Raw genomic sequence first — 26,231 nt, 5'->3', positions numbered from 1 at the left:
CTCGTTAAGAATTGATTCCATCTAGGTAGTTTTATAACACTAAAATTTCTAAGCCTTCTGAAACTGTCGGGGAATGTGGAGGAAGCTTGCTTCAAATGCAGAGCAGAAGCAAAGGTTTAGCAGAGAGTGATCACTTTAATAATAAACTTCCACGAGGGGCCACAGCACGAGAGAACAGATACTTAAATCAACCAGGCAAAAAAGGTAACTGAAGGCTAGAAGCAACTGCTTGAGGCTAGCTGGTTCGATGAATGAACACGGATTGTGAATGAGAGCTGGGTTTAAATAGGCTGCAGGTGATGAGTTGGTAATGAGAGGAGGTGAGGACTGGGAAATTCCTGTCTGTGCAGGCCTGACAGAAACCTCATGCCATTTTTTGTCTTGTGCCATAACCTCCTGCTGGCTGAACATTGAAGAGAGAACAGTTCAGCACAGTCTGTACCGAGCAGGGTGACAACTTAAACATGCTGTTTGCCCACACACGTCCATACCCCTCTATTCTCTGTCTGGCATGAATCTGTCTAAATGCCCCTTAAACATCTCTGTTGTATCTGAACCCACCACAGTCCAGGCTTTTGCCATTTACTGTGTTTAAAAAAACCTCATAAATCTCCTTAAAACTATCCCCCTCTCATCTTCAAACTATGTTCTTTAATACTTATTATTCCTAACTTGGGACAAAAGTTCCTGGCCGCCTGTCCTATCTATAACTTGTCTTTTACAAGCTTCGGTCAGGTCTCCTCTCTGACACTGCTGTGCCTTGTCATGGTCTAGAATTATACACCATGGAAATGGGCCCTTAGGCCCAATTCGCCTATGCTGACCCAGGTGCCTTTCTCAGCTGGCCTCACTTGGTCCATATCCCACTAACCCTTTCCTATCCACAAACTGGTCCAGACAACCAATGTGCAAAAGAAGGCAAATTGTGAAAATATAAGTGCTGAGAATGTGAGTGGGAGAGTCCTTGAAAGTGAGTCCATAAGCTATAGAATCAGTTCAGAGTTTGGTGAGTGAAGTGATCCATACTGGATCAGTTGCAGGGTAATAATTGTTCCTGAACCTGGTGGTGTGGGACCTAAGGTTCCTGTACCTCCATCCTGATGGTAGGAGTGAGAAGAGGGCATGGCCTTTCTGGAGTGGGTCTTTAGTGATGTCACACCACACGACCAGAATCATCTCCAACCAACACCAATCACAGCTCTTGGTAGTGGTAAAACACTCGGAAATTCATCACAGGCAGGCCATTCAGATCTCCAAGTGCATTCTACCGCTCAACAGCAACTTGGCTCTCTCACCCAACACACAAACCGCCAACCTCCAGCTGGTCCTAACCCGCATCTCCATGTGACCCTGAATCATCGCTTCCCTCTACTGACCCCAGCCTCCCAGGGAGCCACATCAACTCTGGAAAATCATAAGACATAGGAGCAGAGTTGGGCCATTCAGTCCATTGAGTCTGCTCCAGCATTCCATCATGGCCGATTGACTAGCCCTTCCAACCCCATTCTCCTGTCTTCTGCTCATAGCCTTCAATGCCTTGATTAATCAAGAACCCATCCCAATGACTTGGCCTCCACAACATCTGTGGCAAAGAATTTCGCAGATACACCACCCTCTGACTAAAGAAATTCCTCCTCATCTTGGCTCTAAATGGATGTCCCTCTATTCTGAGGCTGTGCCTTCTGGTCCCAGACCCTCCCACTATTGGAAACATCCTCTCCATGTCCACTCTATCTAGGCCTTCCAAGATTCTATACCCACCACTCTCTGGAAAATAGTCACCCCCGGGTGTCCCTTAAATCTACCTCAGGGAAAACGTTTCTGTTTTGGAAGAGAGCCTTCACTTGTTTTCTGCAGAGGGATGCATTGCTGCCTACGGTGACAGTCACTGTGTGATTGCTCGTGTGTGAACTCACAAGCCGTTTGTCTTATTCCATCCAGGTCGGTGTCATGGTAACACGAAGTGGTCCGTCCTCATTCTCATTCCTGTCATTCTCCATAACCAACATTACTGCGACTGATTCTATCCCATTGCTAACCTATGTTTTAACAGCGCAAGCGAAGGAGCTTGGAAAGGAGAGTATGAAATGAACAGGAGGCAATATTTCAGGATCATTGCAGGGATTATAACTCGTTTTCCTTTACTTCCTGACCGCAGTGTGGTCCTCTGGAGAAGGATCGACAGAGGAGGCCGAGAAACTGGACAATACCAATCGCTCAACTCTGTTTATTGAGAAGCCACAGAGTGGGACTGTCGCTGTGGGTGAGTTTCCAGTGCCAGCCCCAGGAATACCCTTCGGCCCTTTAGCTGGCTGGAACGGTTGCAGGTGACACTAAAATAGGTGGTAGAGTGGACAGTGAGGAAGGTCACCAAAAATGGGCATCACAGGAGCGCAGTGGTTAGGTCAATACTGGTGTCCACTGTAAGGAGTCTCTGTACGTCCTCCCATAGAATGCTTGGATTTTCTCCAAGTGCTCGGGTTTCATCCCACAGTCCGAAGGCATACCAGGTAGGTCAATTGGTCATTGTAAGTTGTCCCGTGATTAGGTTAGCGTTAAATGGGGGTTGTTGGGGGTTGCAGGGGTGACATGGTTCAAAAGGCCAGTCTGTATCTCTAAGTAAATAAATAACAAAAGAAACTGAATTCCAGGAGGGTCTTGATTGGCTGAAGAAGTGAGCTGAGCAAAAGCAGTTTCATTCATATAAGCATGAGGTGTTGAATTTGGAAACTCAGACACAGGTTGAACTTTCATCTGAATGACAGGGGCCCTGCGGAGTCCCTGTTCTTCCTTTTTATACTCCAGTGATGAGATGTGTGAAACTTTCTCTTTGAAGGTGGCGACATCACCTTCGTGGCGAAGGTGGAAGCCAAGGATCTACTGCGCAAGCCAAACGCCAAGTGGTTCAAGGGCAAATGGCTGGACCTTGCCAGTAAGGCAGGCAAACACCTTCAACTGAAAGAATCCTTCGACAGAATCACCAGGGTAAGATGAATGTCCACTTGTCTGCTTGGTTTCTGTTTCTCTTGATGTTTTTGTAAAGAGGAGTTCCTGCTTGGGGAAACACACAGGATGCTGGAGGAACTCAGCAGGTCGGTCAGCATCTATGGAGAAGAGTGCTGTCAGTGCTGAGCTGGCTCCGTACCTTTGATCCGCAGCAATCGGATTCCTGAGTTGGCTCCATGACTGTAGACTCCCAGTTGGGGATTCTGTAGTTCATGTTCTGTAGCTGTTTGCTTTCATATTGTCCGCACACATTTATTCTTTTTTTCGCACAATGAACGTCTGATGGTCTTTGTGGTGTGGTGTGGGGGGGGTTTCATGGATTCTATTGCACATATTTCTTTGTTTTGTGGCTACTGGCAAGGAGATGAAACTCAAGGTTGTCCATGGTATAAATACTTCGATAATAAATGCACTTTGATCTTTGAACTTTAAGCAATTGATGTTTCAGGCCAAGACCCTTCAACAGGATGCTTTCAAGCCATTTATCTTCTGCCCAATGGGACAGGGGAGAAGAGAAAATGGCCCGAGTGGATAGGGTCTTGGATTATCCTGGGTGCTTTACTGAGGAGGGAAGGCTAGTTTCCGCAGTGAGCCGAGCGGCGTCCACCACACTCTGGACTTTTGCTGTGGCTCTCTGCAAAGCCACTGCAAAATGCAACAACAGGGAGCAGAGATTGGTAATGCCAACATCCAACCCTTTGCAAGCAAATGGCTTAACAAAGAAGTCTAAGATTCAGTCCAATCCTGACGAAGGGTCTTGGCCCAAAACAGAGACTGCTTATTCCCCTCCATAGATTCTGCCTGACCTGCTGACCTTTTTAAAATGGAGTTATTTTTATTTTTATTTAGAGATGCAGTGTGGAACAGACCCTTCTGGCCCTAAGATCCACACTGCCCAAAACCCCTGATTTAACCCTAGCCTAATGACAGGACAATTTATTAGTGACTAATTAATCTACTAACCGGTACTTCTTTGGACAGTGGAAGGAAGCTGGAGAACTTGGAGGAAGCAGATGTGCTGACAGGAAGAATGTTCAAACTTTCTGACAGGGGACGCTGGAATTAAACTCCTAACTCTGATGCCCTGAGCTGTAATAGTGTCGCACTAACCACTACGCTACCGAGTTCTTCCAGCATTTTGTGTGTGGATTTCCAGCACCTGCAGAATACCTTGTGTTTAAGATGCCAGCCATCCTTCCCATTCCTGGAGCAGAGTTCAGAGAAGTCAGATCTTCCAGTGTTTATTCTGCTGCTCTATTCTCCAAATAACCACCAACAGACACGTGCCAGGGTAAATTATTCTCAGCTGTGAGCCACAGGGCATGAAAGGAACTTGGGATTTATATAACCAAGTGAATAAGTGCTGTCATATGGGACTATTTTTAAGTTGGTTTTGTCCCGGTATCACAGTCTGCATTCCACATTCCATCCAGATATTTCCAAATGCATTTAGGAGTTTTTGTAGAATCTTTTTCTGTTTTGGTTCCTTCACTCCATGAGTTTTAATTTGGAAAGAATATCCACTGATCGTCAGGACTGGTCACTGTTCCAATGGTTTCCCTGACCTCAGCTTGGTGAGACCTGTCTCAGTGCTGACCTTGGGTCTGCTGAGCTGGTTCCTTATGAATAAATGTGCCAGTTTCCAAATTCCACCAGCGTTTCTCTCAAGTTTCAGAAGAAGTGGAACAGCTTCTTGCCCTCTTGCCATACTTTGTATGTTATATAACTCTTCATTCTTTAAGGCAGTTGAACATTGTTTTTTGTTGCATGTCAGCCCTGAGCAACACAGCACAACAAATTCACAATTCAGGATTCAAGGCTATTTATTGTCATTCTCCAGTACACCAGGGTAAAGGAGAACAAAATAAATGATTGTTACTCCGGATCTGATGCAGCATAAAAAACACGAGCATAAAGAGCTAAAAGCGCAATAAATATAAAAGCAATCCTATAAAAGCACAATGTAGTGATTTAGGCACTGGGCCTGATTGAAAAGGTCAGGGTGTCAGGTCCTGAGGCGAGGTTGGGCTGGTTCCGCTCGCTGCTCCGCTCTATGCTGTACGCAGGGTCTGCGGACTATCGGTATTGGCTTGCGTTTATTATTTGCATAATTTGTTTTCTTCTCTGCACGGCGGGTGTTTGACGGTCAGCTTTTTACCGGGTTCTTTTGGGTTTCTTTGTTTAGCTGCTGCCTGTGAGGAGACAAATCACAAGGTTGTATAATGTATACATACTTTGACAATAAATGTACTTGGAACTTTGATTGCATGTACATAAAGTGACGCCAGATGAAGAGTATGTAGTGGTGGTTGTGGGTGTGGAGGGATGGTTTATTGGGTGGAGGTGTTGATCAGCCTTGCTGCTGGGGGATAGGATCTGTTTTTGAGCCTGATGGTTGTGGCATGGATGTTGCATAGCCTCCTCCCTGATGGGAGTGGGACAAACAGTCCGTGAGCAGGGTGGGTGGGATCCTTCATGATGTTACTGGCCCTTTTCCAGCACCTTTCTGTATATATACTCCGTGGCATCTTTATTAGGTACTCCTGTATACCTGCTTATTAATGCAAATGGCTAATCAGCCAATCGTGTGCTAGCAACTCAATGCATTAAAGCATGCAGACGTGATCAAGATGTTCATTTGTTGTTCAGACCAAAAATCAGAATGGGGAAGAAATGCGATCTAAGTAACTTTGGCTGTGGAATGATTGTTGGGACCAAACAGGGTGGTTTGAGTATCTCAGAAACTGCTGATCTCCTGGGGCTTTCACAACAGTCTCAGGAGCTTACAGAGAATGATAAAAAACACAAACAAAAACAATCCAGTGAGAGGCAAGTCTGCAGGCAAAAATGCCTTGTGGGCTGTATCAAAGGTGGGGATGAATCAGCATACAGGAGGGAGATTGGACATTTCGCTGAGTGATGTAAAGACAACAACCTCTCACTCGGTCAATAAGACCAAGGAACTGATTGTAGACTTGAGGAGAGGGAATCCAGAGGTCCATGAAAGGTCATAAGTGGAGAGTCAGTAACTTTAAATTCACTCCCTCAGAAGACCTGTCCTGGACCCATCATTTAAATATTATCGTGAAGAAAGCACAACAGCACCTCTACTTCCTCAAGAGTCTGCGGGGGATTCGGCACATCAATGAAAACCTAGGCGTGTGGTGGAAAGTGTGCTGACTGGCTGCATTATGGCCTGCTATGGGAACACCAATGTGTTTGAGCAGGAAATCCTACAAAAGGTAGTGGATTCGACCCAGTACAACACGGGTAAAACCCTCCCAACCACTGAGCAAATCTACATGAAGCGTTACTGGAGAAGAACAGCATCCATCATCAGAGATCCTCACCACCCTGGCCATGCTCTTTTCTTGCTGTTGCCATCAGGCAGAAGCTACAAAAGCCTCAGGACTTGCTCCATCAGGTTCAAGAACAGTTACTACCCCTCAGCTATCAGGCTTTTGAACAACAAGAGGATAGCTACACTCAGTTAAGGACTCTGTTATCTTGTTATTTCATGCTTGTAGTTCATTGCTATTTATTTATCTCTGCATTTGCACAGTTTGTTTGAAGTTAACGGTTCCTGATGTTTACAGTTCACAGTTACTGTGCTATAGGTTTGCTGAGAAAACCCACAGAAAAAGAATCTCAGGGTTGTATGTGGTGACGTGCATGTACTCTGATAATAAATTTTACTGTGAACTTTCGAATTTTTGGACTTTGAGCATCTCTGAATGACTTTGAGCATCTATCGAACCTTGAGGTGAATGGGCTACAGCAGCAGAAGACCGTGAGCACACACTCAGTGATCATGTAGAGGAGGGTGTGTTAGAAAGTGGCCACTGAGTGTGTCCTCGATGGCAAAGTAGGCCCGTGTCGCTGATGTGTTTATCAGTTTTAACTACCCATGTAGAGCCCTCCTGTGCGTCGCAGTGCAGATATCTGTCGATGTATATGGTGAATAAAGACAATCCATGTTCAAGTTCAAATTCAAGTTTAGTTGTCCTTTAACCATACATGAATACAGCCAAACGAAACAACGTTACTCCGGGTCAGGGTGCAAAACACAGTACCGACACTCACACACAGCACAAGGCACATGTAAGGTAGCAGTAATCACAGCCAGAGAAATACATAATATAGCCCAGGTCCCTGAGTGTCATGTGCTGTGAACTGGTGGTGTGTGGGTTTTATTGGCAAGAACATATAGTTCCCGGTAGTTGGTAGATGAACGCATGCAGGCAAGCAATCCAGCTTTCCTTTCACCAAGGGAACACTGGAGGGTGGCACCAACGAGAGGGTCAGCCACGCCACACCACCTCTGCGTCCGTGCTGGATTGCACACAGTTCAAAGTAAATTTATTATTGAAGTACAAATATGTCACTATACAAGCCTGAGGTTCATTCGTTCGCTGCACAAGGACAATGAGGCACAGGTGTAATGAAAAACCAGCATCCAGCTATCAGACACACAGTATCGACTGTACATACATAAAAATTACCCCATACAGTGAGGAAGGAAAATACTGAGCTGCTGAGTTTGAAATGGCTCAGTCTCCAGTTCAATCCCTGGTTTCGGCACATACTTTAGGGTGGCAAGGTAGAGTAGTGGTTAGTGCAATGCTTTACTGTGACCCAGGTTCAATTCCCACCGCTGTCAGTAAGGAGTCTGTACGTTCTCCCTGTGAATGTGTGGATTTCCTCCGGGTGCTCCGGTTTCCTCCCACAGTCCAGAGATGTAAGGGTTAGTAGGTTTGTTGGTCACATGGGTGTAATGGGAGGTGCGGGCTCATTGCGCTGGGAGGGCCTGTTACCGCGCTGTATCTCAGAATCAGGTTTCATACCACCGGCCTATGTCATGAAATTTTTTGTTATGCAGCAACAGTACAAATTAAAACATAATAATAATAATCATAATTTACTATAAAGTTAACTTAAATAAGTATTGCCAAAAGAGAAAAAGAAAGTAGTGGGGTAGTGTTCATGGATTCAATGTCCATTCAGAAATCTGATGGCAGAGAGGAAGAAGCTGTTCCTGAAACCTTGAGTGTGTGTATTCAGGCTCCTGTACCTCCTTCCCAATGGTAACAACGAGAAGAGGGCATGTCCTGTGTGATGGGGGTCCGTAATGATGGATGCCGCCTGTGGTGAACTACATATACCTGTCTGGACACGCCCCCCCCCCCGCCCTGCTGACTGCTCCTGTGGCTCCTCCCACAGACCCCTGTATAAAGGCGATTGAGGCCTGAGCCCAGCCCTCAGTCTCCAGGATGTAGTATGGTGGTCAATTGCTGCTTGTTCTTTCTTCCAGTCAATAAAAGCCTATATCTCGCCTCACGTCTCAGAGAGTTATTGATGGTGCATCACCACCTTTCTGAGGCATCGACTTTTGAAGGTGTCCTCAATGCTGGTGAGCCTGGTTCCCATGGTGGAGCTAACTGAGGTTGCAACTTTTTTCAGCTTTTTCCAGTCCTGAGCAGTGCCCCCTCCATACAGGTGGAAACTTTCTTAATAAATAAACACGTCCATGGTAGTGCAAGAGTTGGTCTGTAATGTTCCGTTGTTGAGGAGGAGTTAGGGTTGTGTCAGTCGATTCAATAACCTGATGGTTGAAGGGAAGTAGTTGTTCCTGAGCCTGGTGATGTGGGGCCTCAGGGTTCTGTACCTCCTGCCTGATGGTAGGTGTGAGAAGGTGGTCTGGTCTGGATAGTGGGGGTCTTTCTGAGGCAATGCCTCTCTGAGCCACTTTCACCTGCTTTCTGTGCTTCACGTCCCACTGTGAGCAAACCTCTCACCCTCCCATTGTACAAAAAAATCTTCTTTTCTTTAATTACAGATTCACACTTTTGAAATGCAAATTATCAAAGCGAAGGAGAACTATGCTGGAAATTATCGCTGTGAGGTGACCTGGAAGGACAAGTTTGACAGCTGTACCTTTGACCTGGAAGTCAAAGGTGAGGAACTTTATCGTAAAATTCCATTTACAGGTGTAAACTCTTTAGTCAGCTCCTTTTTGTTGAGTTTTGTAACTTCAAAACATTGTTATTTCAAAGGAATATGTGTGGAGTCCAAAATACTGGTATAACTTTGTCTTTGCTTTAAGTATAGTACGCACGTATCACGTGGTATTGCGATGATGTATGTAATTCACTTATTCATACATATAATGCGTAATGAATTACTTAAATGGAGAAGAATATATTACTCCAGTAGTACTGAAATATTAAATACTCAGCACTATGGGACCTTCCTCATGCCAAACCACAAAAAATCCAGAGCACAGAAATTGCTCCCAGCCATCTTCCCGTGAACAGGACAATTATACTTTTCAGTACCATTCTCTTACACACTCCCTGGGCAACACAGAGGTTCTGAGAAATGTTCTTGGCTGTTCCTTCGCTGTACCAATATGTACCAACTTCCTCCATTAAACAGATTTACAAGTGGTCCGCAGAGACTTGAAGAGTAAATGGTCTTTGCCATTATGAAAAAGAAAAGATGGTGCCAATAAGTGGCGACTCTTTGTGTGCAACTACAAACAGAATCATTAGGTATTCCTATCTGGGACAGCTACTGCTGAAATCCAGTTACAGCCATGGACACTTCAGCAAACAAGATTGTTTTAAAATTTCCACTGAGGTCGGGTAGGACTACAACCGGAGATATGGGCTAAGGGTGAAAGGCAAAAAGTTTAAGGGGAACATGAGGGGAAACTTCTTCACTCAGAGGGTTATGAGTGTGTGGAATGAGCTGAAAGTACAAGTGGTGTATGCAAGCTCGATTTCAATGTTTAAGAGAAGTTTGAATAGGTTCATGGATGGTAGGGGTATGGAAGCCTATGGTCCCGGTGCAGGTTAATGGGAGTAGGCAGTTTAAATAGTTTTCAGCACGGACTAGATGGACTGAAGGGCCTGTTTCTGTGCTGTGCTTTTCTATGACTCTATTTTTTTTAATCTATCAATCCTCAAAATTGGCTCTCCAGATTGTGGACTTACATAGTGAGGGCTGCATCCCTTTAGGAAAACGAGGCCATCAGATTTCTAAATGGCCTATCATCATCAGCAGCCATCGATCCCAGGGGATTGTGGGTTTGCACCTCTGGTGGTCTGCATCCTCTCCAGGGAAGGTTTGAAGAACCGGCTGTTGCCCATGCAGCGGGTTCCCCTCTCCACGTCACTGATGTAGTCCAAGGGAAGGGCAAGTGCCAATACAGCTTTGCACCAATGTCATCGCAGAGGTTGCCAGAGTGAAGTTGTAAACAACATCAAACTACCTTAAGGGACCCCGGCTCCGGATTTCTTCCTCAGGGTTTACTCCCGAAGCCTTTCCCACGGGTGGGTATGGCCACAAGGCAGCGGAGGTTTAAAATCAGAGTTTTCCCTCTCCTGGGCGGGCTGCCGTCCAAGGCTGATGAGCCCCACCTGCCCAAAGCAACTGGCTTTGAGGCGCCAGAGGTCCAACTTTGCCCATTCTCTTGTCAGTAGAAACAGTTCCGCTGGGCCTAGTAGCTAGGCCACACGTGAAGGCCAAGAGTTGAACTTGGGTGTCAAAGGCTGTTAGAGTCGCACGCCATCTGGAGCACTTTATAGGCAGTGGGAGCTTATCCCCACTATCACTCCTGACTATGACAACCTTAGGAACCAAATGGTATGTGAGCACTACACTACCTCACTATTGTACTCCCTTTCTCCACTACTGAATTATTTTGTTGTATTTCTTATTGTAACTTGGAGTCACATTTAACCCTTGCAGTGCACTGCTGCTGCAAAATGACAATGTCACGGCATACTGTACGTCATTGATAACAAACCTGACTCTGACGTTTCACCCTGTGTGTATTTTCCTTTCAGAAGCCCCAGAGGTTCAGCAGATTGACATCCGAGCTGCTTTTAAACGCAGGTAAACTACATCAGCACTTCCGCAGTACACCAAACTCTCGTTATTCCTTGACGTGAAGTCTTTCATACAACTGACAACTGTGTTCCCTGGTGCTCTTTCTTCCCCACAACAGCCCTATCCCATTCTGCCACCCCAATACCTTCCACTCCCTCTCATTCCCCCCCCCCCCTCACAATACATCCGTGTGAAGTAGTTACACAATCTATGTTTAAAGGATAACTAGACTGCCTTACTGTCACTCTCAGGGCATGGGTGGAAGTGTTAAAATGGATTTTCTAGGTTGCCAGATATTCTGTTCATAATATAACACAATTTTTATTCACTCTTTTTAAAGATGTTACATTTTTAAGATGTTTAAAGGGATGACAGGAAACAGAGGGCAAGGGAGAGTGGGGAACAGGCCCCAGGATGAGCAGGAGAGTAGATAACAGGCATGGAGTGAGTGAGAGAGAGAGAGTGTGGAACATGACCGGAGTGAGAGGGACATTGGGGACAGGCCCAGGCAGTGAGAGGGAAAGTGGGAAACAGGCCCCAGGTTGAGAAAGAGGGTAGAGACAGGCCCAGAGAAAAAGGGAGAGAGGGCAACAAGTCCAGAGTAAGTGGAGGAGTGGAAAACAGGCCTGAGATGGAGAATAGGGACAGGCCCAGAGAGAAAGGGAGAGAGGGAAAAGCCCAGATGAGAGTGAAAGTGAGAAACAGGTCCAAGGGTGGGAGGGAGAGTAGGCCCAGAGTGAGAGAGTGAGTGGGGATCAAACCCCAGGAAGTGTGAGAGAGAGAAAGGGTTGGGAACTGTAGACCCTGAGTGAGATGAAGATTGGAAGCAGGTCCAAGGGTGAGAGGGAGAGTGGGAAACAGGCCCAGAATGAGAGGGAGAGTGGGGAACAGACCCTGAGGGCTGAGAGGGAGAGTGGAGAACAGGCCCAGAGTGAGATGAAGAGTGGGGAACAGGCTCCAGGCAGTGAGAGGAAGAGTGGAAAATGGAGCCCCACTGAAACAGATACAGAACCATCGAGATTGTAGATTGTCAGATGATCTGAGTTGTACACCATCCAGTTCAATTTTGGAAAGTTCCCCTTCAAGCAGGCAACAGATTAATTAAATATCCCAGAAGCTGCCATTTAAAAGTAATTTTCATCTTCTTCCTGGTTCTGGTTTTGAACCGGTGTCTCCTGTCACTGGTTCACTGGTAACAGTCTCTTCCCCTCTAGACACACTCTTGGAATCTTTCAGTCACGTTCCGGTTGAGCAACAATGTTGTTTTAGGGAATTCAGTGAATGGACGCAGTGAAACATTAGTGCAGTTACTAATTTGCTGTACTGGCCCTCTAATTGACAAGTACATGTTACATTTTTCACAAATGAAGTTTATTTTTATATTTTATTTAACTTCCATTGGAACATTTACTCAGTTCTCAAATTAAAAATGGCCATCCCTGTCCTGATGCACTCCAGCCCCCAGAAATCCGGTGAAACCACATGCTCTCCCTTCTTCCCTGTAGGGAAATATCCTCGGAATTAGGGAGCAGACAGTCTGCTCACAGCCCGGACCTGAGAATGGTCACCCTGTTCAGAACCAGGAGCAGATGGTGAGGAGATACCCTAACAAATGCCCCAATCGGGGGAATTCACTCCCTCTCCTCTTTAGAGAGAAGGTCCAGGTGTCCTGGGATTGATGGTTACATAATTGATAGGATGGAGAAATACTCACTATTGCACTTCCCTTCCCTAACTTGCCCTTCCTCACTTTTCCTTTCCTGTTTGAAACGGGCAGGCATGTCAACATCAAGGTGCCCGTAGATCGTGTAGCTGTTGTGGAGTCCCACCTTCTCATGTTCACAATGGAGCTGCTTCACTGCCCCTTCCAGTGAGACTGGGCTTCCCGTTGGCTGACACTGATGTGTTACAATAACCTGCACCCTCCATATAGGGTTCCCATAGATCGGGGGCAGGGGGGCAGAGAGTGTAAAGTGCATCCAGAGTTTGAGGAGCAGCCTCAACAGAATGAGGTCTTGGTACCTGTGGGGAGCGAAGTCAACCATCCATGCACCATCTTCAAAGCAGAGGAGGGGAGCATCCAGCACCTCATTCTGTTTGACTGAAATGGACCTCCAGCTTCTACCAACCTTGTTAAGGAGCAATCTCCAGACTTGCTCCAGTCTTTGTGTAAAGGAACGTCCACTGATTCCTCCACTAGGATTGTCCACTGACTCCTACACCAGAAGATCACAGTTTCTCATAAAGAACAGGGCAAGGTATGGGCAGACAGCCATGAAACATATGAGCAAAGGTCATGAACGTTATAAGGAAAGGTTGAGTTATGAGCTAGGACTTTTCTCTCTGGAAGAATAGGAGGATGAGAGGTGACTTGATAGAAGTGTAATGAGGAAAATACAAAACTAACATCTTGAGTTTGACCAGGCACAGTCAGAAACAAGTCCATGGTGATTAACCGTGGGTTGTAGTAGTCAGTTCAAGGACCTGATGGTTGTAGGGAAGTAGCTGTTTCTGAACCTGGTAGTGGGGGAATTCAAGCTTCTGTACCTCCTGCCCAACAGGAACTGAAGATGATGACGTGGTCTGGATGGTGGGGATCTTTGATCACTGTTGCCGCTTTCTGAAGCAGTGCCTCTCTGAGCCACTTTCACCTGCATTCTGTGCTTCCTGTCCCACTGAGAGCAAAAACCTCTTATGCTCAGGAATATCAATCGAGATAGATCTTTAAGGTGATTGGAAGAAAGTATAGGGGAGATGTTTGAGCTAGGTATTAATTCACAGAGAGTTGTCAGTACGTGGAACACCCCTGCCAGGGGTGATAGTAAGGCAGATACTTCTAGATAAGAAACTCTTAGATAAGCACAGGTATGATAGGAAAATGGAGGACTATACGGGAGAGAAAGTTAGATTGATCTTAGAGTGGGATAAAAGGCTGGCACAACGTCGTGGGCTGAAGGGCCTGTGATGTGCTGTACTGCTCTATGTTCTATGAAACATCAGATGGAGAAGAATTGCTTTCAGTGTCTTGACCAGCTTCAGGAGTTGTGACATAGGGAGGGACGGAGGAGCAGAGTGAATTAGTACAGGAATGCAAAGAGGTACACTGAACCCTGGTGTGAAAGCTCGTCAGAGACCACGTTGAGAAGTGTGAGCTTCTGGAACGTGGCATCACGAGAACCAGAACTTGGCAAAACCCAAGATCTGAAGCAAGGTCAGAAAGCCCCAAATGGGAACTCAGAACAACCAGAATCACTGACACATGTCGTGAAATTTGTTGTTTTGTAGCAGCATGCAGTGCAAGACAAAAGATTACTGTAATTTAAAATAACAATAAATTTTAAAAAAGTGCAAAGAAAGAGTCAAGTAGGTAGTGTTCATAGAACCATTCAGAGATCTGATGGCAGAGGGGAAGAAGCTCTTTCTACAGCATTGAGAGAGGGTCTTCATGCTCCTGTACCCCCTCCCTGATGACAACAACAAGACGGCTTGTCCTGGATGGTGAGGGTCCTCATGGCGTTTTGAGGAACTGCCTTATGAAGATGCCCTTGATGGAAGGAAGGGTTGTACCCACAGTGGAGCTGGCTGAGTCTACAACTATCTACAGCTTTTTCCGATTCTCTACTTTGGTGCGTCCCAGCCAGAGGAAGATGCAACCATTCGGTGATCTACAGAGTCAGAGCATTCACCAGCTATTTAACACTGAAGTGACAAGTATCCTGTAGGTGTGCAGATGGAAGTCTGTAGACGTTCAAGGCAGGCAGCAGTGGAACACCTGATTATGAACATTGCCTTGAGCGAACATCCCATGTCTAGGCCAAGATGTCAATTTCCTATCACAAGTAGAAAAACTCTTCAAATCCGGCTTCCAAGTCTTTGCACAGTGTAACTTGTGAGCCCACATCATGCACCCAGATACCTTGTGCCCAGCACAGCTAATTTCATGCAGGGAGGAATAATTGAACTTTTTGGACAACTTTGAGGGGAATCTCAAAAATATGCAGGAAATTTGCTGGAACGCAAATGAAAAATCAGGAAGAAGCTATTTCAAACAGTGAGACGATGTGGTCAGCTGGAAGGAAACACTAACCTCTTCAGTGGGAGAACAGAGGCTTCTCATCTATAATGGTCACAGACTGAATTCAAGACATGCAACATCCTTGGAAAGAACTTGTCATTGTCACTTGGGGAGGGTCTTGGATGGTTGATTGATGAGTGGGTTAAGAATCAGTGGCAAATTTTGATTGGTTGGTTGGTGGATGGGTCAGAGTTCATGGGTGGGTCTCGAGTGTTGGATGACTGGTCAAGATTGGTTGGTGGACGGGTGGGTGAATATGAAAGGGTGAGCTAAGGGTGACTGGTGGGCAGCTGGTGCATCTTGGCGAATAGGTCAGGTTTATGCATGGCTATTTAATTGGGTCTTGATTAATCTTGCTTGCCCGATTGCCTGGTGGCATTTAAGGGCTTCTAATTGCCTTTTCTTTGCTAGTCTACATATCCTCCATGCTCATCTCTAAGAAAATCTTTTGTTTCTTTATTCTTTCAATCATAGGTCTGCGCCAGTAAGGTAAGGAACTGTTTCAGATTTCTGTACCACGGTGACTCTTGGGGAAGGAGAAAAATTCTTTATTCTTTCTGAACATCTTTATACGGATAGTGTAAGAGAGTAATCTTATAAGTAATCTTCATTTTAATTGTCTTGTCTGGTGGTAAAGAGGCCGGCCTGCTTAACATGGTCTCCCCACAGTCCAGTAGGACTTTCTCATGATGTCGCGACAATGTTAACCAGAAATTAGTGGCTGCTGCCGTACTCTCTTGACACTTGACTCTTGAAGTGACGAGGTCCCATTGCCTGCCTTGTCACTAACCGTATTTTGTTTATTAAATGTAATATTGAGCACAGGTGCACCAAGTCTGGGTACAGGCGGTTCAGCCGTGAAATCACTCCGTGAGTTCCTGATCATGAATCTTCATTGATCAATTTGCTGGGCAATTGACTAATAGTACTAATGATCTTTTTTTTTAAAATTTTGTGTACCATAATGTCCACGTTATGAGTACACTTCCACACCTGTCTGACAAGATACTGATGTTGTAGATCAGTACCTCGTAGCGTCAGGAAGAGCTAAGAAAACCGATGTGACTTGTGTAGCAGGTTTCATGCTAAAAGGTTCTACTTAAACTTGTGCAATCACATCCAGTGATTTTCTTCTCACCATTCTTGCTTCCAACTAACAATCAGGACACAGAATCTTCCTGTGGCCGTTTTTTTTATGATTGCTTCTCTTGAGTGTTTTGAGGTATTTTCTTGTCTAGATATCATCGTGGAAGAGGGTGGAGTCTTTACATCAGCCAGCAATGGATAATGGGGATGTTAAACATGTCTGTATACAAACAGCATCATAATTTGGCCAAGTTGCTCAGGAATTCCCTCATATTCTTAATAAATTAACTGGTAACACCAGCATTTATGGCTCAACCTCCGTTAGCCCTGACCTCACTGGTTTGTGGGACTATTACAGAGGACGGCTGAGGTGCAACCATTGGAGAAGCTGAACTCAAATATTGGGCAAACCCCAGACAAGGATGGGTGTAATTGGTTTACTATCATCACATGTGCTGAGATACTGAGAAAATCATTGTTCTGTATGTCATCTGGACAGAAGGTTCCATACTCTGAGGTAGTACAATAACAGAATGCAGAGCATAGTCGCAAGAGATTCTGCAGGCGCTGGAAATTGACACACAAAACGCTGGAGGAGCTCAGCAGGTCAGGCAACTTTTATGGAGGAGAATAGACTGTCAGTGTTTTGGGCCACGACTCTTCGTGAGAACAGGAAAGGAATGGGGAAGATGTCAGAATAAGAAGGTGGGGGAGGCAGGGAGTGAGAATGGACAAACCAGAAGGTGATCGGTGAAGCCAGCTGGGTGTGGAAGGAGCGGGGATGAAGTAAGAAGCTGGGAGGTGATAAATGGAAAAGGTAAAGGGCTGGAGAAGAAGGTATCTTCTGTTTGTTCATTTCTATAGATGCTGTCTGACATGCTGAGACCCTTGAGCATTTTGTGTGTGATGCAGAATAAAGTGTTACTATTACAGAGAAAATGCAGTGCAGGGGGACAAATAAGGTGCAAGGGTCACAGTGAGGTGGGCTGTGAGAACAAGAATCTACCTTTATCATACAAGAGTCCATTCACATGTCATAACAGCAGGTTAGAAGCTACCCGTCAGCCTGGTGTTACATGCTTTCAGGCTTTTGATTCTTCTGCCCAATGGGAGATGGTCTAGGGTGAGAAGGGTCGATGATATTTGTGAGGCAGTTGTTTTCTCTGACAATCTAATGTTGATGCTCTCCCCTTGTAATTAGCAAACTTTAATCTCACGATTGCTGTGTTGTGACTTGTTGTCATGTCATCAGATCTGCTCGCTACACTGCTATTAATTAAAACGGAAAGCCGGAAATCCTGATGACATGATTATCGATTTGTCTAACCGGTAATTCCTTCCTTCAGCCCCCTTCCTCCCTTCTCTCTTTTCCATTCCCATTCCTGGTTCCCCTCTCACCCCTTCTCTTCTTCTCAGTGTGAATCACCTCCCCCTAGTGCCTCTCCTCCTTCCCTTTCTCCCACGGTCCACCTCCTCTCCTGTCAGACTTTCTCTTCAGCCCTTTTCATTTCCATCTATCACCTCCCAGTTTCTCACTTCATCCACCCTCCCCTCCCACTCACCTTTGCCCTCTCCTGGCTTCACCTATCACATGCCAGTTTGTACTCCTGCCCTCTCCCTATCACCTTATTCCAGAATCTGCTCCCTTTCTTCTAGAGCACTACAGCACAGAAACAGGCCCTTTGGCCCATCTAGTCTGTGCCAAACAATTATTCTGCCTAGTCCCATCACCCAGCACTCAGATCAGAGACCTTCGTGCCCCTCCCATCCATACACCTATCCAGATTTCTTTTAAATACTGAATTCACTGATGAAGGGCCTCAGTGTAGATGCTGCCTGACCTCCTGAGTTCCTCCAGCAATTTGTGTGTGTTGCTGGGAATCCTTAGGTCAGGCAGCATCTGTGTGGAGAGGACTAGGAAATTAGAAAAGGTCAGAAAAAATGTGTTTCAACTTGTGCAGAAAGAGAGAGAGGAGAGGTGGACATCTGAGGAGGTTTACGAGAATGAACCTGGGAACGAAAGGGTTAACGTATGAGGAGAGGTTGATAGTTCTGGGCCTGTACTTGCTGGAGTACTGTGTATCTATTATTGGCACGTGTACCAAGATACAGTGAGAAAATTAATTTACGTGCAATCCATACAGATTATTCCATTCATCAGTGCATCGAGGGAGTATTATTGTTGTTGCTACAACTACCCTACACTGCTGACATTTAGGGCAGCAATGAAGGTCCTCCACCTCTGTCAGTCCTTCCAGAAAGCAATCCTGTTCTTTGTCTTGGTGCTGTTCAGGGCTTCCTTCATCATGCAATAGCTTCCTCTCGGTTTTCACTACGGTCAGTCACATGGGTCCCAGGTGGAGACTCGGGAATACTGTCACACTCAGATGTAGAAGAGTTCTTCATTGCTGTTTCTGTAACAGTTCTGTTTTACCAGTCAGTGTTGTTAGCCCTGAGCTGAATACTCAAACCTGGAGGACCGGTGGACCCCTCTCAGTCTGGCCTCTACCCTTTGACCTGTTTGGCATGGGTGACCCTACCAAGAGCCAAAGCATAAAGGCCTGACTTCAGCCAGCATAGCTCTCCGGGTTATTAAGGCATGCAAAGCCTCCTAATCTCGACAAGGTTGTGGTCCTCTTGAAAGATCAAGGAAGTTTAAAATGAAAATAAAGCATATTGCAAAATACAGTGTTATAGTTACAGTGAGAGTACAGGTAGAGAGAGTACAAGAGCCTTGATGACATCAACTGAGACATAAAGAGTCCATCATTAGTGTAAAAGATATCTGTTCAAAGGAAGTTTTATTATCTAAGTACATATATGTCATCATATACAGCCCTAAGATTCATTTTCCTGTGGGCATACTCAACAAATCTGTAGAATATTAATTATAACAGGATCAATAAAAGTTCAACCAGAGAACAGAAGACAACAAACTGCAAATGCAAATATAAGTAATATTCAACATCATTTCTTTGGCATTGTGTGAGATTTTATGAATTCTGGTGGTTGAGCTAATATTGGGAGACAAATCTCTTTCAAGTTCAATTATATGAACTGAAATGTGATCGTTTCGCTTGAACCTTGCTCTGGGTGAATGTTCTATTTCTTTTGCAATTTCTCTGACTAAATTCCTAAAACTTTCAATTCTTTTCTCTTTCTCCCTCTGTTAAAAGTGGTGCCGACGGTCAGGATGATGCGGGAGAACTTGATTTCAGTGGGTTGCTGAAACACAGGTGAGTTATTAATGGCACCGGTACTGGAGAGACTTCCTTTGGAGTACTGTCTGGAGTCTTGCTCACCATGTTATAGAAAAGATGCCGTTAAGCTGGAAAGAGCACTGGGAAGATTTGCAGTGTTGCCAGGATTGGGCTACAGGAAGACCTTGGGAAGGACAGGATTTTGTTCCTTGGCGGGTAGGACGTTTAGGGGTAATCTTACACAGAGTATAAAATCATGAGGGCATGTTCAGAGTGAACGCACACAGGGTTGAGGAATCAAGAACTAGAGGGCAGAGATTTAATAGGAACCCAAGGGACAAATTTTACATGCAAAACTGGTGCATATAAGACCATAAGACATCGCAGTAAAATTAGGAATTTGGCCCATCAAGTCATCTCTACCATTCCATCATGGCTGATTTATTATCCCTCTCAATCCCATTCTCCTGTTTTCTCCCCATGAAATTATAGAATCCCTGTAGGTCGATGCCCTTTGACATCCTTACTAATCAAGAAACTGTCATCTCCAATTTAAATATAACCAATGAACTGGCCTCCACTGATGTCTAAGGCAATGAATTTCACAGGTTCTCTGCCATCTGGCTAAATAAATTTCTCTTTATCTCTGTTCTAAATGGATGTCCTTCTATTCTGAGGCTGTGCCCCCTGGTCCTAGTTTCCCCGACTATAAGAGAAATCCTCTCCACGTCCATTCTATCTACGCCTTTCATTATATGGAATGAGCTGCCAGAGGAAGTGATTGGGACAAGCATATCAGCATCACTAAAAAGGCACTTGGATTTGGAAAGTTTGGAGGGGTATGAGTCAAACATGGGAGACGGGGTGGGGGCATCTTGGCCAGAATGAACAAAATGGACTGAAGAGTCTATTTCTGTGCTGTTTGACTCTATAACTCTCTGACAAGTTCACTTTCTGGGCCATTTCAGGAGAGAGTAGATGAGGGCTTAGTAAAGGAGCTGCTTAAAGGAGAAGGGAGCTGAGGTTCGGTGGGTAAGGAGGAAGGAGGGGAGATTTCCAAAGCTTCAGATATTGATAACTGAAGTCTCTAGGACCAGATGCAGTTAGATAAAAGCTGGAACTGACATTAAAAGTTAAATCTGGAGAGGAAGTGGGATCTTATTGAAGCCATCAAATATTGGAAGGCCTAGATAGAGTGGATGTGGAGAAGATGTCTCCTATAGTGGGGGAGTCTAGGACCAGAGGGCACAGCCTCAGAATAGAAGGACATCCCTTTAGAACAGAGATGAGGAGAATGTCTTCATCCAATGAATCTGTGGAATTTATTTCCATGGGCAGCTCTGAAGGCCAAGTCATTGGGTATGTACAAAGCTGAGGTTGATGGGTTCTTGATTGTTCAGAGCAGTAAAGGTTACTGGCAGAAGGTAGGAGAAAGGGCTGAGAAGAATATTAAATCAGCCATGATGGAATGATGGAACAGACTCGATGGGCCAAATAGCCTGATTTTGCTACTATGTCTTAAGGTCTTACGGAATGTGGAGGCCTGAGTGAGGGGAAGAGCGAGGGAGAGTGAGTGAGTTGAGTCTTATGGAATGTGGACGCCTGAGTGAGGAGAAGGGCGAGGGAGAGTGAGTGAGTAGGGTCTTACGGAAGGTGGAGGCTTGAGTGAGGAGAAGGGCAAGGGAGAGTGAGGGTGCAGGCCTGAGTGAGGAGAAGGGAGAAGGAGAGTGAGGGTGCAGGCCTGAGTGAGGAGAAGGACGAGGGAGAGTGTGAGGTGGAACTGACTCCCTTGTCTTCATTGGCAGGGAAATTAAGGAGGAGAGCACGGAGCCTGATTTTGATGTGTGGGAGCTGCTGAAGAACGCGCAGCCACACGAGTATGAGAAGATCGCCTTTGAGCACGGTATCACTGACCTGAGGGGTCTGCTGAAGCGCTTGAAGAGAATAAAGCGGGAAGAGAAGAAGAGTGCTGGCAAGTACCGTAGAGAACACAGAACAGTACAGCACAGGGACAGGCCTGTGGCCTACAGTGTTGTGCCAAACCAGTTAAATTAACAATCAAATGGCCAGCTGAACTAACTGATTCTGACTACACAATGTCCATCTCCAAAGATCAAAGTACAAATACATCACTACATACAACCCTGAGATTCATTTTCCTGCAGACATTCTCAGCAATCCTCGCAATCTCTGCACATCTGTGTGCCTAAGCAACCCCTCGAGGTTCAAGATTGTTTAATGTCATTTCCAGAACCCAAGTGTAAAGGAGAACAAAATAATTATTACTCCGGATCTGATGCAGACTAAAAAAAACACAATAGCATAAAGGGCACAATAATAAAAAATAACAAAGAGCACAATAATAATAAAAAAACACAAAAGTATAAATAAGTCAGGTACATAAGTTGAGTCTGAGTCTGAGGCCTCTGTCGGTCGGAGTTGACCATGGACGTTGCGTCCCAGCTGTCTAGATACACAAGCCTGACCAGTACGATATGGAGAACAAGCTGTTGCCCACGCAGCAGGCCCCGCTTCTCCACATACCTGATGAACCCAAAGGAACAGCAGAGACTGATCCAGTTTGATACCAGGAGAGTCGCAGGAGTTGCCAGTCAGCGTTGAACTCGATGTAGGACTGCCTTAGGGACTCCAGCTCTGGAGTTTTCCCTCGGGGTTTACTCCCGAAGCCGTCCCCGTGTGTGAGTACAGCCGCAAGGCAGTGGAGGTTTGAGATCAGAGTTTTCCTTCTCCTAGACAAGCCCCATCTGCCCGAAACGACTGGTTTTAAGGCTCCAGTAAACTACCTTTGCCCCTTCCCCGTCAGTAAAAACGATTCCGCTAGGCTTAGTAGCTAAGCCATACGTGAAGGCCAGGAGCTGGACTTGGTTGTCAGAGGCTATTTGAGGCACTGGGCACCTTTTAATAGGTAGTGGGAGCTTGTCCCCATTGTCACCTTCAGCTATGATAACTTTAAGGAACTGTAGACTGATTGCATGTCTATAAAGTCTCGTTAGGCACAGGAATGTCTGTACATAAGGTGACTCTGATAGGAAATGATTGAGTAGTGGTGGATGGGGGTGTGGAGGGGTGGTTTAGTGGCTGGAGGTTTTGATTATCTTTACTGCTTGGGGAAAATGCTGTTTTTGAGTCTGGTGGTCCTGGCATGGATGCTACGTAGCCTCTTCCCTGATGGGAGTGGGACAAGCAGTCCACGACAGGGAGGGTGGGAACCTTCATGATATTGCTGGCTTTTTCCCAGCACTTTTCTGTATGAACTGCATGTTTTAATGGCAGGTAGGCTGGTGCCGGAGATGCGTTGGGCAGTTTTGACAAGCTGTTGTAGAGCCTTCCGGTCTGCTACCTTCCATCGCCTCTATAGCACTGCCACCACCCCATTTTGGAATCAGAACACAACGTTATATTGGGCCAGCTGGTATAAACGGAGGTTATGTTGGATACTGATCTGATTGAACATCTCTCACTGATAAAGAGCAATATAAGTGTCGATTTTAACTCTGGACTTGTCTAGAGACAAGAAGGTTGTTCCTTCTCATGGTGACACGGTAGCATAGCAGTTAGCACAATCACTTTATAGCACCAAAGTTCACCGAGAGGGGTTCAATTCAATTCCCACCACGCTCTGTAAGGAGTTTGTACGTTCTCCCCATGACCGCGTGGGTTTCCTCCGGGCGCTCTCACATTCCAAAAGCATGTACTGCTTAGGGTTAGTAAGTTGTGGCCATGCTATGTTGGAGCTGGGAAGTGTGGCAACACTTGCAGCCTGCCCCAGCACATCCTCAGACTGTTTGGTCATTGACAGAAAAATGACGTCTTTCACTGTATGTTTCAATGTTTCTATGTACCTATGGCAAATGAAGCTAATCTCTAAATGTAAATTCCACCAATGGGGTTTGACTTATCTGCAGAGTCTTGGAGATAAAAGTTCTAAAATGGAGCACCCAAAATATACCCCGTGACCAGTGGGTTAGTTCAGTCGTATTCAGGCGGGACTGTCATATGTTGAAAGATTGGAGCGACTGGACTTGTATACACTGGAATTTAGAAGGATGAGAGGGGATCTGATTGAAGCATATAAGATTATTAAGGGATTGGACACGCTGGAGGCAGGAAGCATGTTCCCGCTGATGGATGAGTCCAGAACTAGAGGCCACAGTTTAAGAATAAGGGGTAGGCCATTTAGAACAGAGATGCGGAAATACTTTTTCACCCAGAGAGTGGTGGATATGTGGAATGCTCTGCCCCAGCAGGCAGTGGAGGCCAAGTCTCTGGATGCATTCAAGAGAGAGTTAGATAGAGCTCTTATAGATAGCGGGGTCAAGGGATATGGGGAGAGGGCAGGAACGGGGTACTGATTGTGTATGATCAGCCATGATCACAGTGAATGGCGGTGTTGGCTAGAAGGGCTGAATGGCCTACTCCTGCACCTACTGTCTGTTGTCTATTGTATCCCCTATGTGCAAATGTTTTCAAACCTTCAGTAGAGTGTAAGGATCGCCTTTGCCTCACACCCTTCTCTTACTCACATTCCTCCCGTTGTACACAAAGCGTTTGCAAAGATCCTGGATCCTGCGTATCAGGTGGAAAAGGGCGACAAGATACGGTTCGTGGTCGATTTGGCAGATCCAACTGTTGACTTGAAGTGGTATCGCAATGGGCAAGAGATCCGGCCTGGTCCGAAGTAAGTCCTTGGCGTACACTTTTTACTTTCAGTTAAATGCGCGGTTCAATAGGTGGCCTGGTAGTGGTGAGTGTAACACTTCACAGTGCCAGCTGTAAGATCAGGATCTGTCTGTCAGGAGTTTGTACGCTCTCCCCGTGACTGTATGGGTTTTCTCCACACGCTCCAGTTTCCTCCCACAGTCCAAGGGTGAAGGTTAGTTGTGGACACTGCCGGATCTGGATACTTTTCAATTCTGTGGTTCTCTTAGTTCAAGAAAGAGTGAAAGACTTTGATTCTTCATGATCATTTGTTTAAAGTTTAAACAAAGGAATATATACTAAGCAAAGAAGAACAGTGATACAAAGCAGATGAAGCACACGAGAAAGGAGAGATTAAACATGGTATTTTAGCAAAAATCTATCACCTTTGTAGTCCAAATAACAGAAATTTATCAGATAACAAGAAACCAATCAAAGGCTACACAAACATAAATCCATAAGACTATAAGATATAGGACCGGAATTAGACCATTCAGCCCATCGAGTATGCTCTGCCATTCCATCATGGGTGATCCCAGATCCCAATGAACCCTACACATCTGCTTTCTCACCTTATCCTTTGATGCTCGGACTGATCAGGAAATGATAAACTTCTGGCTTAAATATACTCACAGCCTTGGCTTCCACCGCAGTCTGTGGTAGAGAATTCCACAGATTCACTGCTCTCTGGCTAGAAAAAGATTCTTCTTTACCTCTGTTCTAAAGGGTTGCTCCTCAACTTTGAGACAGTGCCCTCTAGTTCTGGATATTCCCCACACAGGAAACATCCTCTCCACATCCACCTTATCTAGTCCTCTCAACATTCGATAGGTTTCAATGAGATCCCCCTACATTCTTCTAAATTCCAGTGAGTACAGGCCCAAAGCTGCCAAATGTTTCTCATATGTCAACCCCTTCAATCCTTGAATCATAGCATGTGTGTAATGTGTTAACATTTACCCAATCAAAAATGAGAAGGTAACAAATCGTTATGTAACTACTATGCTGTTTCTACCAGTAAATGGAGGCAGACCTCCACGTACTGTGAAAAAAAATCATGAATTTGTTTAAGATACAATTTGTTAAAAATGCAAATTATATCAGTAAAAAAGAAACTACAATTAAAACTACGATTTTAGTCTGGCATTAATTCAACTAATAACTTATTAAAAAGTACAAAAACAACCAACTCCAACAGGTTGTTATGTTGGTGCCAGAAGCATGACAACAATTGCAGGCTGACCCTGGCATATCCTGGACGCAAACGGCATATTTCACTGGATGTTTTGATGTTTTGAAGTATATGTGACAAATAAAGCAAAGTTTATTGTCACCTGTGCATTTGTACACCTGTACAATGGAAAACTAACTCACAGCAGCATCACAGAGTATCAGATAAGCAGCATTCACAAGAAAAATATAAATTAGAAGCTTCAAAATATATTTATTATCAAAGAACGCATGCAGTATACAACCCTGAGACTCACCTTCCCAGAGAGAGCCACGAAACAAAAATGAAAGCCAGAGAACCCATTCAAAGAGAAACATCAAACCCCCAACATGCAAAAGAAAGAACAAATCGTGCAAATAGCAAAAAAAATGTGTAAAACACAGAGTGTAAAACACCAAACCACAAATCGTCCAATCAGTCCAGAAATATTCAATCTAGATCTGTGTGGTTCGTTAACTTCAGGCCACAGAGCTAGTCCACCCCGATGAAAATCACACAAAGCAGCAACAAAAATATAATTATACAAAAACCCCACAATTACAGCAAAGGAAGGTTATTATTATGCAATGTGGTCATAGTGGTGACAGTAGGGATGAGGGTTTTGCAGGTTAGTTGAAGGGAAGGAGCTGTCTTGAACCTGGTGGTGTGGGGCTTCAGGCTTCTGTACCTCCTGCCCCGTGGTGGCTGTGAGAAGACGACATCAATGACTCAGGAACAGCTTCTTTCCCTCATCATCAGATTTCTATATGGTCCATGAGCACAAGCTCATTATACATTATATTGCACAATTTATTTATTTTGTAATTCATAGTAATTTTATGTCATTGCTGCCATGAAAAAGCAAGTTTCTCCTCATCTGCGTCAGAGATAATAAATCTGATCGTGCCCGGATGGTGGAGATTTTTGATGATAGATCTTGCCTTCTTGAGGCAATGTCTCAAGTGATGCTGGGGAGGGACGTGTCTGTGTACATAAGTTCCTAAAGGGTTGTACAGATGTTCGGACTTTGTTTCAGATTTAC

General features: G+C 45.1%; 1 protein-coding gene across 10 annotated transcripts in view; it reads left to right on the top strand.

Moving 5' to 3' along the window:
• Window positions 1-26,231, top strand: part of mybpc1 (myosin binding protein C1) — a 141,964-nt gene that overhangs the window by 51,465 nt on the left and 64,268 nt on the right. For 9 of the 10 annotated variants that reach the window (XM_073059768.1, XM_073059766.1, XM_073059765.1 and 6 more), the window contains 8 exons: window positions 2,159-2,263; window positions 2,837-2,985; window positions 8,843-8,960; window positions 10,857-10,905; window positions 15,449-15,463; window positions 19,237-19,296; window positions 21,066-21,232; window positions 23,827-23,959. In XM_073059768.1, the coding sequence (XP_072915869.1) occupies window positions 2,159-2,263; window positions 2,837-2,985; window positions 8,843-8,960; window positions 10,857-10,905; window positions 15,449-15,463; window positions 19,237-19,296; window positions 21,066-21,232; window positions 23,827-23,959 (796 nt within the window). The remainder of the gene's footprint in view (window positions 1-2,158; window positions 2,264-2,836; window positions 2,986-8,842; window positions 8,961-10,856; window positions 10,906-15,448; window positions 15,464-19,236; window positions 19,297-21,065; window positions 21,233-23,826; window positions 23,960-26,231) is intronic. The other variant, XM_073059761.1, reaches the window with a different exon arrangement.

The sequence above is a fragment of the Hemitrygon akajei genome, chromosome 10 (assembly GCF_048418815.1).
Source record: "Hemitrygon akajei chromosome 10, sHemAka1.3, whole genome shotgun sequence".
Classification (NCBI taxonomy): Eukaryota; Metazoa; Chordata; class Chondrichthyes; order Myliobatiformes; family Dasyatidae; genus Hemitrygon; species Hemitrygon akajei.
Note: the sequence above shows the minus strand (reverse complement) of the source record. Positions and strands in the feature narration are given on the sequence as shown.